The following is a 15665-nucleotide window of genomic DNA, read 5'->3' on the forward strand; positions in this document are numbered from 1 at the left end:
CAGACGACTTCTCAAAAATTGTAGACCAGTGTAATCATACCTGGCTTAAAGCTGCTTACAGCATTACTGCTCCATGTCCCTGCAGCCCAGAGAACAACAGACAAAGGGAAAGTTCTTTTCCCAATTTTAAAAAGTTCTACCTTCCCATTGGCTCTTTTGGTCAGGTGCCCACTCTTTTTCTTTTACCTGTGGGCTTGTTAACCCTTTACAGGTAAAGCAAGCAGAGAACAGACCAAGAGGGATTTTACAGCTAACTGGCTGGCTGGGTTTACATCAAAGGGAGCTGCCCCCTTGCCCCCCATGTATCACAGTCTGCTTACGGCATTTTGTCTTGGGGGTAAAGAAAAAGGGATGCTGAAATGAACAAACTGAAGAAAAACAATAGGGAAAACATGATTTCTCCTGCACAAACTTTACTCTTACACTAGACAGTTCCATTGTGGCTGCAGGGTTTACCTATTTACTGTGGTCCTAGTCCTGGAGTTTTAGGTGATTTTTATGTAGCCTAGGCCAAGATCATTAAGTACCTTGAATGTAAGGACAGAGACCTTGAACTGATGTGATGTTCTATGAGGAGCCAGTGTAGTTGTAATTTTGTTTTCCCGTATCTAATTCCTCCTTTATGTTACTTTTGTAGTGTCCTTTTGAAGTCCACTGTTCTTCTTTTCTCATAGTTTCATAAGATAGAGTTAATCTTATTTTATGTTAAGCTCTTTAAACCAATTTCACACAGGTACATTTTCAGTGTATGCACGCATGATTAGAAACACGGCTCTTTTATTGTGGGGGGGAGCTGCAGGCTTAGTATCCCACTGTGCATGAAAATGTACTCTTGCTCTTTGGAACCTGGTTGAGGCTTTAACATTTTAGAGGGAAAGTTTCCAGTTTCACAGTTTCAGAATATAAAATAGCAGAATGCTCATTGCCCAAGGATTCCCATGTACCCAGTTGACTCAGTAACATTACTTATTAATTTCCATCATTATGTAGGATGAGACCTTGGCTATAGCTTCCCCTCTCTGTTACATAGTCCTGGTTCACAAATGGCTCTTTGTTACCCAGTCCACCAAGAAACTGGTAATACGTTCATATAAATTGATACTACCACCATCACCCATCCGACAGACTGGTTGCAATAGTGGAAGCTGATATAAATTATATACCATGTAATGTTGTATGTAGATCAGTGGAAATAGAGAGCCATATCCAAGAGGGAATGGACATAAAATCTAACACTTAGTGGGCTCCCCGTCAGAAATGTAAGACTATCACTGACAGAATAAGCATGCACTAAAACCATTCAAACTAGCTCCTTGGTGTGAACAGAGGCAAATGCAGACTTCAGGATTAGAAGTAATGGAATGTCTGTCTTGGCACATTTAACAATCCCAGGATACAACTCAGGGATTTGGCTACGGTAACCTTTCTCAAACTCTATATATTCATTCTAAGAAAACTCTTTGGTCATCTTACAAGTCTGTAATGCACAGTTTATGTTGACTATTATGGTTTATGGGGCACTTTACAAACGTTTTAGAATAATAAAATACTTAATTTGTGCAATGGCTGTTCTGGCAGTTGGGAATGTCATTAATTAGAGGTAGCAGAGATGGTCAGGTCGCAGAAAGAGAAAAGATATCTCCAAGTAATACATGATAATGTATCAGGTCAATTTCTAACTTAAGTCCAAGAAGAGTCTGGTAATCCTTGTTAGGTTTAAATGGACAAAATTAACAAGTTTGTGGCCAAATATTTATCTTCCTTTAAATAAAACAGTGCTTCAGCCCTTAGCAACTCAACCAAAACTAGTCTGTGTTACTAAGGGCTCAGTTCTGTGAAGTGCTGAGCAAGGGCACTTAGAACCTCACAGGATCAGGCCTTAAAGACCCAAAACCACTGGCTTGATCTTTCTTCCACTGAAGGGAATGGCAAAAATCCCATTGATTTCAGTGGCAGCAGAATTGAATTTAGTACCTGGGGTTTGTTTAATACAACGCTACCTCGATATAACGTGACCCAATATAACACGAATTCGGATATAATGCGGTAAAGCAGTGCTCCGGGGGGGCAGGGCTGCGCACCCCAGTGGATCAAAGCAAGTTCAATATAACGCGGTTTCATCTATAACGCGGTAAGATTTTTTGGCTCCCGAGGGCAGCGTTCTATCGAGGTAGAGGTGTATATACACACCCTTACACACAAGCCATCCTCAATGTATTCTACATGAGATTAACCTTCCTATAGGAAAAGTGCTGTGTTACACGGGGGTGAGCTAGTGTTGCCTTACTCATGTTACCATCTCTGATGTATTTCAGATAGCTGAAATTTATACCATGCATTTTCTAGAGGCTTAACCAGAAACATTGATTTCAAATCCAAACTTGCTTGCTCTGCCATTCTTGGGACAAGTCTTCATGCTAGGTAGTTTTGAATATTTTATAACCTTCTCTGATCGCAAACAGTAATCTGAAATGTTCAAAAAGCATAAGTGCCAAAAGAGATTTCAGACAGTGATTGCAATTCTTGGTAGCGATGGGGGTGTAGAGACAACCTATTAAGAAAGAGGTCAACAACATCTGATGAGTTAGAACAGCCAGAGACATCAAAAATACTTATAAATTTTTGTTCCATTTTCTTAGGTTTTGTGTAAGCTGTAATGAAGTATAATGAAAATATCCATGCATACAAATAAGAACAAAAATGCTACCTAATAAGAGCATAAGCTGCATATAGGCATCAGATAAGATCTTTAGAGTACATATGAAGTGATACTGAGACACAGCAACATTCATTGTAAATCCTCCTAGATCTTCTAATAAAAGTTTCCAAATCTAAATTAAATTTATCATCTCATATGTCCAGAATTTCTAGACTTAGTGCAAATGCAACATGTGAACAGCTCCTAACAAGTGTCATATGAGGCTGTTAGAAGCAGCAAATCTAATCCATTCAAAGGAAATTAATTTAGTCACAATGATGAAAAACTGCAATGGGGAGAAAACAGAGAAAGGCTGATCATCTTTCCATTTCAGATTGAAAAAGGTCTATGAATATCTCAACAAACCCAGAGTGAAAATATAGTGTGAAGGGAAGAGCAATATGAAATACAGAATAAAAGAAACTATTTTACTAAAAAATATACCTGATGAAATTCCCAAAGCATCAGAAAAAGAATGCACTCACTTATCCACTGTCAACAGCATAAAGCTGTGAGTTAATTGCAATTGTGTGGGTGTGGGTCGGTCTGTCTGTCTGTGACATCCTACAAACTCTGTAAAACATCTTAAATTGTACAATTCTGGCTCAGTACTCCTTGGCTGCTCCACTCCAAAACACAAGGATAGTATTCAGTTCATCCTGGTGGATGGGCATTCCCCGATTCCTCTCTCACATTGGTTTTTATTTAGGAAATTTATCAGATTCTTGTATTTTCAACTTTAGTCATTCGATATTTAGATTAACTGCTAGTGAAGGATGGAACTGTTCACATGTTGCATTCGCATTGAGTCTAGAAAATTTTGGTTCTTATACAGATCTTCTCAGAAGCTCTGGAGGGTTCCCTTCTCCCATTTCTGTCTCCATTTCTGTTTCCAGCTCAATCAGCTCTTTGTCTCTTAACCTTATCCAATCCCTTTTGCTTCACCCAACTCCCTTTCTCCAACTCCAACAGACTCTATGGACATCCAAATCTTTCTCCTTGACCTCAACAGACCCTTTAGCTCTCCAGCTTTGTCCTTGAGGCCCCCTGCTCTTAATTTACATTCCACAGAAGATAATCTCAGGTCCTGTGCATTCTCTGATGACTTCTTGCCTGCTATTGTCTTCACATTTCGTTCCTTTGGTTGCAGGAGTCACTCGCTGTATAGGTATTGTGTGAAACTGGGGAGATATTTTCACAACATTTTTGTAGCGTTTTCCATTTTGCCCATTTTTCATGCTCTTGAAATGTCACATTTCTGAACATTTGTGGAGATTATAATGTGTCTGCAGAAGAAGAGCTCTGTGTAGCTCGAAAGCTTGTCTCTCTCACCAACAGAAGTTGGTCCAATAAAAAATGTTACTTCACCCACCTTGTCTCTGAGGAAAAAATCCTTGGTTGGCGAATTTCCATTTGAGCTCTAAAAGTTTGGGGGAAAAGACCACCCACAAAACTGAAGTCACTAAAAATGCTCAAATTTCAAGCAGTTTGAATCTTGCTGCAAATATTTTGCCCACTCTACACAGAATACCTCGCACCCTTCAACTCCATAGAAACCCTGTAACCCACAAGATTTGAAATCGGCAGCTTGATCTGTCTGGGCCATCCAAGACCCTGTCAGAAAGGAAGTTGATACTTTTCTAATGCAACCCAAATAAACCTCAGGTATGTTTAGAGTGAAAACTGTAGGGAACAACTTTCAAAAGCACCTAACTGATATAGGAGCCTAAGTTCCATTTTCAAAAGTGACTTAGGAATTTAGGAGCCTAATTCTAGTTGGAAGTCAAAGAGAAGACTCCTAAGTGCATAAGTCACATTTGAAAGTGGGACTTCACCTCTGAGCCACTTAGATGTTTTTGAAAATTTTACTCAAGGTCTGAAGTCCTGTATTGATCTGATAACATTCAAGAAAAGTGGAACTCCTTTGTGCCTAGTTATTGCATCACAGTAATAATATATCACACATTACCCATTCTCTTGAGGCCCTTGTAACACCTAGACACAATGGGGTGAGCTAAGCATGAAGTATTAAACATTTATTGAAAGCTGCATTTTGTATTTAATTAATTTAAAGTGAGTGTCATTTCAATGCAGTAGGCAGATACCAATGGTATAGGACTTCAGGAGTTAAAGAGAAATGTTCAACCCCATAATCTATGAGCTTCTCATTTGAAAATAACTTACACTCTTGGGCACAGTATATTCTGCAAAACTGAACCTGGCACGATGTAACACAGTAAAATATTAGTAATAAATTTCTTTCCTTTTTCAAGTTCTCTGCCAGAAACATCAATTCATAAGCCAAAGTGAATGAACTACTGCAGGGTTAAAAAAGCGGGAATACACCAAGCCCACCACCTAGCGGAAACACACTGCTTCTGAATAACACCACGTTGTAATTCTCTCTTAGTACTGGCATAAGAAATACTGCTGTATGTACTTACCCCATAGACACAGGAAAGCTGCTGGACAAGGGAAAATTGACATCCCATGACAGAAATCTGCCTTCCTAATTGAGAGATCCCTTGATAATGGCATCTCTCCTTTTGCAATAAGCATAGCTATGATCAACAAGCCAGATCCGTAGGTCCTCACTTAGGTTTTATCCAGTCTCTCTTTGATTTCATAATAATTTTGCCTGAGTAAAGGCTGAGTACAAAATGAGTTAAGACCTCAGCATTTGGCTCAGTATTAATTTAGAGAGTAAAAAAGTTCACAAAATGTATTTCTAAAATACACCAAAATGCTCCATCGTGAAATTAAAACTCCTGCATAGAAAGTGAAATGGTGCATTTCCTCTGATTCTTTACCACCTTATTTGCCACTCTAAAACATTACGTCCTAAGAGTGCCTTTTTGTGGCCATATTCACTATGCAAGTGCCATCATCACATAAGTTGGATAGAAAATTCCCTTCTTCCTGAAAGCAAAAGATGTTTTTTGTAGTTAAAACAAATACATTCTAAAAACCAGCTTCATTGTAGTCATTTCAGATGTATCCTGAAGTTTCCTCCACATGAACTCTTAATTATCCCTCCATTTTCCACCTCCAGTTTTTCAGATACCAGTAAAGTCAACCCCAATGAAGATCGTGGTAGGAAAAACAACTTGAGCAGGCTCAGCAACTCAACTTCAAATACAAGGTAGGGAGCATGTTGGTGCCATTCAGAGGGTAAGGTAGGCGGCATTTTGTCTCCAGTTCCTTAGAATCCTGAACAATCCATTGTCATCTCTCTGTGTCTCTTAATAACATACTGAAGCTGCTCATTTTGAATCTGACTTTATAATTAAAGGCAAGTCTGTGTCCTCACTTATACCCCATGCACCCATATTGAGAGGTGACTCCCCACCTTTCGTGCACTTCCTATTTGACTGGAGGCAGTTTTCTGCTGGTTCATATTGTGAACCCTATACCAAAACAACATAAAAGGCTCTTTTTATATTCTTTTGTTTTTAAATGAGGATCTTAGAATTTGCAGACCAATGTAGGATGCAGGGTCCCTAAAATCAAAATATTTTTCGCCACCATGATTTTCCCCTGGCGTGGATGTTAAAGCAGGATTTTTAGTAGAATTTTGCTGTGTGTATTTCCTTAAGACATTCACAATCTCCTTTGTGCAAATTATGCCAGTAACAAGTGAGAACAACAATCCCTGTGTCTGTGTCAGGTTAGGTAGTGAGTATTTGTATTGTTTTCTCAAAGGAGGCATAGCTGCCTTATGTTCGACGAATTTGTTAGCAGAGGCTACTGAGATTTTTTGGAATCACTTTTGTTTATGTTCACTCCCCCCCCCACACACCCCTCAAAAAAACTAGACATAACCCTGCTGTGCTTCAAGTTTAACACTTAAGCCGTTTTTCACTATAGCCATATCTAAGAAGATGTGGTTAGCATTTATATTTATTTATTTATTTATTTATTTGCAATAGGAAAAAGAGCAGAAGGTATTTTCCTCAAATTTTTCAAAATAATCCACTTTTGGGACAGAGGCAAAGCATGGAAAATTTCTTCCCAAAAGATCAGTGTTTCAGAAATGTGGTTGTGTGTGTGTGTGAGAAAGACAGAAAGGAAAAACAGGTTAAAAAGGAAGTTAGGCATCACCTGCTCTTATGTACTGTACATTTTTCACTGTTAACACTGCTGCTAATCAAAATTCAGCAGATGGTACAGAAAAGTTAACTTTTATATGAATTAGTTACTATACTGTGCTGAATAATTTCTTGATAATGGCTGCTTGATGGCCTGCGTCTGACCCCGTGAGATGCTGCACAACAGTAACTCCAGGTCATAAAGGAGGACGTTGACTTTGATGTGACAAAGTGTGCTTCCTTAACTGAGAATATCTGACTCTCCCCTAAGGTCCTCAATTTTTACTCAATCCTTATAGTTTTTATAGAGATGTCTCCACTAATAGCTACTAGAAAGATCATCCTAAGAAATAGTGCTCTGTTGGAGTTTTAGAATATCCTTGTTAATTAGATAAAAATAGACATTTTGTGGAGTTTGTAACAATTTCTGTACAATTGCCATCTTGGTTCTGTGCCAGCAGACTACTACTTACCAACTAGAGATTTAATTAGCAGCACATAAACATGCATATCAGACATCTGTTCTATATCAGCCAAGATTATATTCTGCCATAATAGTTACTTGAGTGCTGTAGAGAAAACCAAAATTAGAAAAGAGTTTTTTAAAAAGTAGAATGTCTATATAATCATGATTCCTCTCCATATTTTTATTGTGCTTTGATTATGATAGTTTCTATTTGGAAAATGTTAGTAGTGGTAGTAGTATTTATTATGGTACCAGTTGTGGACTAGTTCATCTATAAACCAATGTGAAGGCATAGGGCCAAATCTTCGGCTGGTGTAAATTTACATCAATGGAACTATGCCATTTTATACTAGCTGAAGATCTGATCCATGATCTTTGTGTCAAAGAATTTATAATGTAAGGCCCTGACTTAACCACATGGGCACAGGGACTCAATGCAGGATTGGGACTTAAATAGGCAAAAAGATATTGCAGTAAGCTGCTCTTTATCCCCTAGATTTGTCCTGGCTGCAGTGACTTCTGGCAAATGTCATGAACATCATATGATCCACAATCTAGTTCTACATGTACATCCATGCTGACATGCTATTCCATGGAATGCTCACTCAGCTTGCCTCTAGGAGGCAAGGAGGCAACAGATTTGTCCCATGCTAATAGCAGCATCAGTTCTGTAGCAAAGAGTCACATTGCACAGATGCACCCATCGTTTCTCTAGTAACCTCATTGCATTATTTAATTCTGCTTGACAGTAATTTTCTGTGGGTTGACATTCAAATATTTTTTAACTCTGTGTGTGTGAGGGGAGGGCATGTAATAACTAAACAGGCTGCAGTTTGTTAGGTTTATGGGAATCCAGGTGTATTTTAAAAGCATATACAGATCAGAAAGTTAAAACGCCGTGGGCTTGATTCTGCCCTAACTTAGGCTGGCTTCTGCCAACATAACCTAAGGAGAAAGCCCTTAAATCTATCTTTTTTTCAAACAGAAAAAAAAGGAGATGGAAATAGAGAATATAGAATCAGTCTGTTTACTCATCTGAGTCCCTGAATATACTTGCTTATTTCAGGACCCCCCGGAGTTCAAGTTCGTCTATCCCACTCACTGGAGACAGCCAGACTGATGCTGACATTCTGGCTTTCATTAAAGCCAGACAGAATCTCCTGCAGAAGAAAGGTAAACCCTGTTAAACGTACTAAGCCAAACTGAGCTCTCTGATACAGCAGTAATGCACATATCTATATATCAATGCTAATGTAAATCCCCTTTGGGTATTTGTCACTAAATCAGAGGGTAAGAGTAGTCATAGGTGAGCAGTAAATTTCAGTCTACAGTGTGAGTAAATAAAACTGGCAGTAGGTAGAAGGCACACAGCAGTGGCACCCAGAGGTGGCCTGGAAGTAATTCATCACAATAAACACAAAAGTTTCTTCTCTGTTTGTTTGGGGTTTTTTACAACAGTTTTTAATGACAGTAGCAAATTAGAGAGAAGATGAAAGCAGCAGTGATTGCTGAAGCAATAACTTTCCATCACCGCTCAAGTGCTGATGACAGCATTACTCTGCAAGCTATCAGCCCCTGGCAGATGGTGTTAGCGTTATCACAGAGTGGTGCTTTAATATCACTCTGCTTATCAGGAATAACTCTCAGGTAAATACACACAGGCTGCAAATCCAGCTACCTTATGCCCATCCAAAGCAAACACTCAGCACACTTAGGCTTTGGGTTCCCATTTGTCTTAATTTAGTAAGGCTGTTGTCAAGCTTCTTCTGGAGACGTTAAAGTTGAATTTGTAGGCAGCTCACCTACGAGCCAGGCCACAGAAAAAAGCAACATTTAAAGCAAACATCTAAGGCTTTTAGAAGGTTCAAGATTCATCCCGTTTATAACATACAAAAAATGAACTTTGAATTACAAGGGTGCAATTTGTCATGAAATCATTTCTGAAAGCCCATCAAGATAGAATCTGTCAGCTGCCTTCCCTAACCTGCTTGTTATTTGTCTACAGGCCATCACGTAGCATCATGTGTGGATCTCAAAGAAGGCTAGGCATTACCAAAACTGATAAACTTACGTTTCAGGCTCACCTGTGTCTGAAAGAGACTCCTACAGAACAGAGGATGGTCAACCCATTTTAAACTGTGCTAAAGTTCAGTTATAAACACTATGGAGCTAAGTGTGGTACCACGTGCATGATGCTTACCACAGCCAGCCTGGCAGTGCAGTGTAGGATGACTTAGAAGGTGTAGTGTGACTTACAGAAGTGTACAGCCTGCCAAGCACTGTACATTACAGTATATGCACTAGGTCCTAGCAAAGTTCCTAGCTAGCAGATTGTCCACCAGGTGCAGTAGATGGGTCCCTCTCTGAGCTCTCCTTCGAAAGCCAGGTGGACACCTCTGTTCACTTCTCGCCCAAACCCAGCACACCCTTAGTACACAGGACTGGATTTGGCCCTAAATTATTTCAGTTCTCTGCATCCCTCAGACACATACCCAGCCTTTCTGAGAGCCCCTTGTCTTAGGATCCTGCTATCTCTGTTCTCCATTGCTTCTCCTGACCTTCACCACCAGTGCTTCCAAATGCAAAGCAAGTCTTAACCACACATACATTCAGGCTAAAGGGAGTAGACAATAGTAGTGACTGTTGCAGTGACTGTTCATGGATTAACTAACAGAGGATTTTGAGTATCAGAGGGGTAGCCGTGTTAGTCTGGATCTGTAAAAAGTGACAAAGAGTCCTATATTACCTTATAGACTAACAGAAGTATTGGAGCATAAGTTTTCGTGGGTGAATACCCACTGAGAGCAGCTGGGCTCAGGGCAAAGGAAAAGAAGAGGTCCCAGAGCAGTGCTTGTTAGGTAAAGAAATCTCAGGTAAAGTTCAGAGGAAGCTGAGTGGGCAGGAAGAGGGAGTTGCTCAAAGTAGGTGCTTTGGGAAAGCGGACAATAATAATAACTAGCTCTTAGATCTCAAACACTTTGCAAAGAAAATCAGTATCGTTATTCCCATTTTAGAAATGGGGAAACTGAGTCACAGGGCGGTGAAATGACTTGCCCAAGGTCACCCAGCAGGCTAGTGGCAGAACCAGAGATAGAACCCAGGTGTTCTGAGTCCCTGTCCAGTGCTCTATCCACTAAGCCATACTGCCTACCCAGAGTCCAAACCTTTTTAGGCTTATCCATCCTGTAAACATTTGAGCTCTTTTCCATAATGGTGCTTTCTCCAAGGCTGTTCCATTTCACTCATGGAGCTTGGTTTTCTTCATGGGAAATCCCTGCAGGTGACTCCGGCAGAAAACATTGTCTGAGCCAAACCAAAGTCTGCTAAGGCGTGGAAGATGTCATCATACTTCCTCTCCCTTCCTTCAATGACCCTGGCCCTTTGAAACTGCTCCATGCTATCAATAGCCCAGAAACACATCAAAGGCTCTGCTTTGTATTAGCTGAAAAGAGAGGATAAAATGTGTGCAGAGGCCAATGGTGTGGAAAACAAGTTTCATAAATAGAAAAGGCATCAGCGTGGGAATGCACAACATCCTTAATGAAAGTAATACAGTGGAAAATGGCCTCTTTGAAGGGGTCCCAGGGGGAGATTAGTTAGGCGCTCACAGATCATTGCCATTCATGTCTCTGAGCTTTACAAACAGACATTAATTAAAGCAGGCACACATGCAGCACTTTACACTCGTTTGGATATCGCTCTGTTCATCAAGCCGCTTTGGAGTAGCTTGCTGGGGTTGCTAACATTATCATTCTTGAAAAAGAGCAACACAGGTAGTAAAGTTACTTACAAAGGGCTGCTCTGTGAGCATAAAAATTTGTTTCACCCTTCATTCTTGGGGTAGCGAAGTGAAAACAGTTGGAGGTCAATGATATGTTGGCCTAAAACTCTTGGATTCAAACCTCTTCTTGCCCTGCATCTGTTTTTGTCTGTGGAGTAGCCATTGGTTTAAAATCGATGACAATGTCTTGAACTACAGTCTGATTCACAGTGACCTTATTTCCTTTCAGGCTTGGGGAACAAGTGAATTTCTTGTTGCACTCCAATACTCCCTTTGTAAATGAAGAAATATGGACAATTCAAAAATCTCTCCTCTTCCCCCACGTTCTCTCTTTAAGAACCAGGAACAGCTCACCACTTTGGGTCTGCAGCTTGACTGAGAAAAAATGAATGACTTGTGTATGTCAAACCTGTGCAATCATATCTTCAGCATGGACAAAGATCAAGCACAACTGAAGCAACTGGACAGGGAAAAAAACCGTTTTGTTTATTGGGAATGTTATGGTTATTTTGTAAAACATCACAATTAGCTAGAACTTTTTAAAACCACTTTTCCATCACTACTATAAGTGAAACATTTCTTTGCTGCTGATGCAATTTTTTCTCTTTTTCTGATTGTACTTTGGAAGCCTATGAATGTAGTTATATGAAATTCAACAGTTTTGTCCACAGATGTTTGTACAAACCTTGTTGGGTTTGATTCAGGTGGGTTTCACAGTTGTGCTGTGCAAAAATAGTCAATATTTGGTTCATGAAATTTAGAGTTTTATTCAGGACCATTGACTAATGCCAGCACATCACTTTTATTGTTTAGTTTTATTTTGTGAGAAAGGCAGTTTTCATACAAAATGCCTGAAATTTTGAGATCACGTATTATCATATGAAAACTGATCTGCATTGAAGTGAAATTTCATAAATCAAAGTTTCCAGAAATTTTAGGTCTTTCACTTGGATCCATTAAATTTAATGTAAAAATGTATCGTCCCCAAAATGTCCAGGTTTAAAAAAAACAAAACAGTGATATCTTGCAGGTGTAATGTAAAATCAAGGCAATTTTTGCAGAATCCAAACAAAATATGAAAATGTAAATATAAAGTTTTAATGTTTTGTTGCAAATACTGTTCTTTGTATAACCCCACTCTGCAACCCCATGTCTCACTTTGTTTCAGATTCAAGCAAATCTAAAACATAAAAGCAAAATTTAGTTTCCAAAATGTACATAGTTTCAGACTGAAACCACCGCGTTTCATGCTATTGAGCAACTTGCAGTGATGAAATCTGAAAGCTCTTTGTTATTCATGTACAAAATACAGATAACTTGATTGGTAGGAGTCATGTATTCTTTAGGACATAAACTTCAACTTCAAATGGTATTAAATTTTGCAGCAACTGAAAATTATGCTACGAATTGGAAAATACTCAAAGCCACAGGTTTTCATCAAATAAACAATTAAAATATGATCAATAATGTAATCTATTATTTAAAAAAGCAGTGTATTTCCATGCATTTCAGTTTACTGCAAAAATCAACATGAGTGCCACAGAAATCAGTATGTTTTGCACAGAATTTAGCAAGCACAAGCTGAAGTGGAGGTCAAGTCTATGGTTATTCATCGTCAGTGAGGAAGCGAGGGGGTTGAGGTTTTGATCACTTGTAGCAGAAGGGACATAGTTCTTCCTGCTCTGGAGGATCCAAAACACTCCTTTTTCTGCAAAAGTCTTTATCCCTCATCGTCCTGGGAATGTTACTCTATACACACAAACACACCCCATTCTGGCTGCTGGTAGTGGATGTGGTCTCTACCGCCTGTCATTGGTTCCTGGAGGCGTTGAGGAAGAAAACTGTTTAATGCACTGTAGCAGCTGAAGACAAGGAGAAGAGCCAGCACCTTGTGATCAGCCAGTTCTCCACAGATCACAATTTGAGAACTCTATATTAGGGAATGCATTCCACAAGCTGTTCCTCTGCAGGGCTTCTCTTGAGCAGAGAGGGCCAGTCATGCTGAATTAATGCTTATATGGCAGCATTGAATGCAGCAGGGCCACCAAACTGAGGTCATTTAAGCAAGATCATGGGAAGTGAACCAGAAGGCCAACTTTGAAATTCTAGTACTGCTGTTCAGTTACATGGATATCTCTTCCCGTTAGTAGTAAAATCCCCATTGCAGTTACTAAATGTTGGAGGTTACCAGAAAAGAAGCATTAGGAAAATTGTTCATTTCTTCTGAGACTTACACACATTTGTCAATTGCCTTCAATTGTCCTGACGTGATCTTGTGTGACACTGTCACTTGATTTCATATGTAACATTGTGTTTTGATGTTGCCATGTAATCATAGAAATCAGAGATAGAAAAAAGATCTAGCAGTTCCCCAATCCAAAATACTATGGTCCTGATTCTGATTTCTCACGAGTTTTATGTCAGTGTGACTCCATTGATTTCAGCAGAGTTACTCCCAATTTACAGAATGGTGTGAGATCAGAATCAGGCCAATATGCTCATGATACGCCTGGCTGAGGATATAACTAGTAACATGAAACTACACAACTAGATAGGAATGCTGAAAATTGGCCTGCCACACCTTTTGGATACTTCCTCAATACAGCTGAGGGACACAAAAAGTTGCACATCTTACGTGCTTACTCATTAATCCAAAATTACTTGTCCACCATTTTTTCAGTGACCACCACATAAAGACTGCACCTTCTAGATAGCTCCTATTTCTGTATGACAGTTGGGTTGACTGTACCATACTAATGCTACTTGTCTTGATAGTCCCTTTTCAGAAGCAAATACTCACCAGCAACTACACACCACACAACAAAAACACCAACCTAGGAACCAAACCCTGCTACAAACCCTGGTGCCAACTCTGTCCACTTATCTATTCAAGGGACATCATCATAGGACCCAACCACATCAGCCATACCATCGTTCACCTGCACATCTACCAATGTGATATATGCCATCATGTGCCAGCAATGCCCCTCTGCCATGTACATTGGCCAAACCGGACAGTCTCTATGCAAAAGAATAAATGGACACAAATCTGACATCAGGAATCATAACATTCAAAAACCAGTAGGAGAACACTTCAAGCTCTTTGGTCACTCAATAACAGACCTCAAAGTGGCAATTCTTCAACAAAAAAACTTCAAAAACAGACTCCAATGTGAAGCTGCAGAACTGGAATTAATTTGCAAACTAGATACCATCAGATTAGGCCTGAATAAAGACTGGGCGTGGGTGGGTCATTACAAAACCTAAACTTAATTTTCCCAATACTAATTTTTCCCTACTGTTACTCACATCTTCTTGTCAACTGTCTGTAATGAGCCACTCTCTTACCACTTCAAAAGTTATTTTTCCTCTCTTGGTATCCTGCTGTTAATTGATTTATCTCATTAGACTGACCTAACACTTGGTAAAGCAACCCCTTCCTTTCATGTATTTATACCTGCTCCTGTATTTTTTACTTCATACATCTGATTAAGTGGGTTCTAGCCCCGAAAGCTTATGCCCAAATAAATTTGTTAGTCTCTAAGGTGCCACAAGGATTCCTCGTTTTTTTGCTGATACAGACTAACACAACTACCACTGAAACCTCTTCAGATAATCTCCTGAGTCACTGGAAAGGGCCCTGGTGTTTACCAAGAGGAAGGTACAGTCAGTGGCATCCGTTTATATTTGGATTTGAGCCTGCCTAGTCACCTGTAAAACAGTTTTTCTAAGTAAAGCGGTTTTTGTGCATGACTGAGTACTGTCTATTGACCGTGATATCTAGCCAGTGGTTATGCAAACTTGTAGATATAGTAAATTCTGTTTACTTAATGTCTCCAACCAGAGCAAACTGTCTTCTAAATCCAAAGACCTTGATTGCAGAGATGTCTTGGGGCAATAGCAGTACAGTGCTGGGTGCCATGCAGATGTTCCCAGGAGGACCTAGTGCCAAGCACCAGAGGCCACATCATCCCCTCTTGTGGTACAACACAGACATTTTCTACCCTCGTATCCCCTTCCACTGGTTTTACCAGAGGAGAAGATGGATCTTCAATGAGCTCCCCAACAGCATCATCACTTCCGGGAGGGCCAAAGTGTGTCCACACATTCATGGAAAGGGCCACAAAGCCTGCTCCCATTTGTGGTGAATCCCCAGGGCTCCACACAGAGGCCAGAGACATCCATGTGGATGCCTTGTGCCCACCAACTCTTGCCCCTGGTCACCCCCCTTCCACTGCTTCCTGGCCACAATAGCTACAGGAACTCTGAGGAAAAGATGATACAGCCGCAGGCTTAGCAACTCCTGTAAAGAGAATTGAACCCATGATGACATAGGCCTAGGAATCGAATACTGAGATTCACACATATGGCATCACCAGTATGTATTGTAGTAGCCTCTCTCTGAAAGTTGTTATTCTTCTTCTGGTTTAGCCAATCTTAGAATGGAAGTGTTTAGTGTCCGTAGTATAAACTGAATGCACCTCAGCCGGATAAAGTGTTAAGCTTTTGTAAATGTTAATTGTTCTATCTGCTCAACTGGAGAATATGGATGTTGACGAGATGAAACTCCAGGCATGACTTGTTCTCTGAGGCACATTTGGTGTCTCTATATAGAATGTATTTCTTTTCAAT

At 39.9% G+C, this 15665-nt stretch overlaps 1 protein-coding gene across 1 annotated transcript in view; it reads left to right on the forward strand.

The window, feature by feature from the left end:
* The window catches only part of KIF6 (kinesin family member 6), a 291482-nt gene extending 278989 nt beyond the window's left edge, over nucleotides 1-12493 (forward strand). The window contains exons 20-22 of the mRNA XM_024203468.3: nucleotides 5751-5840; nucleotides 8319-8425; nucleotides 11263-12493. Of these exons, the coding sequence (XP_024059236.2) occupies nucleotides 5751-5840; nucleotides 8319-8425; nucleotides 11263-11279 (214 nt within the window). The 3' untranslated portion in view covers nucleotides 11280-12493. The remainder of the gene's footprint in view (nucleotides 1-5750; nucleotides 5841-8318; nucleotides 8426-11262) is intronic.
* Nucleotides 12494-15665: the final 3172 nt, after the last annotated feature.

The sequence above is a fragment of the Terrapene carolina genome, unplaced genomic scaffold, assembly GCF_002925995.2.
Source record: "Terrapene carolina triunguis isolate 2854851 unplaced genomic scaffold, T_m_triunguis-2.0 Scaffold85, whole genome shotgun sequence".
In the NCBI taxonomy this organism is placed as follows: domain Eukaryota; kingdom Metazoa; phylum Chordata; order Testudines; family Emydidae; genus Terrapene; species Terrapene triunguis.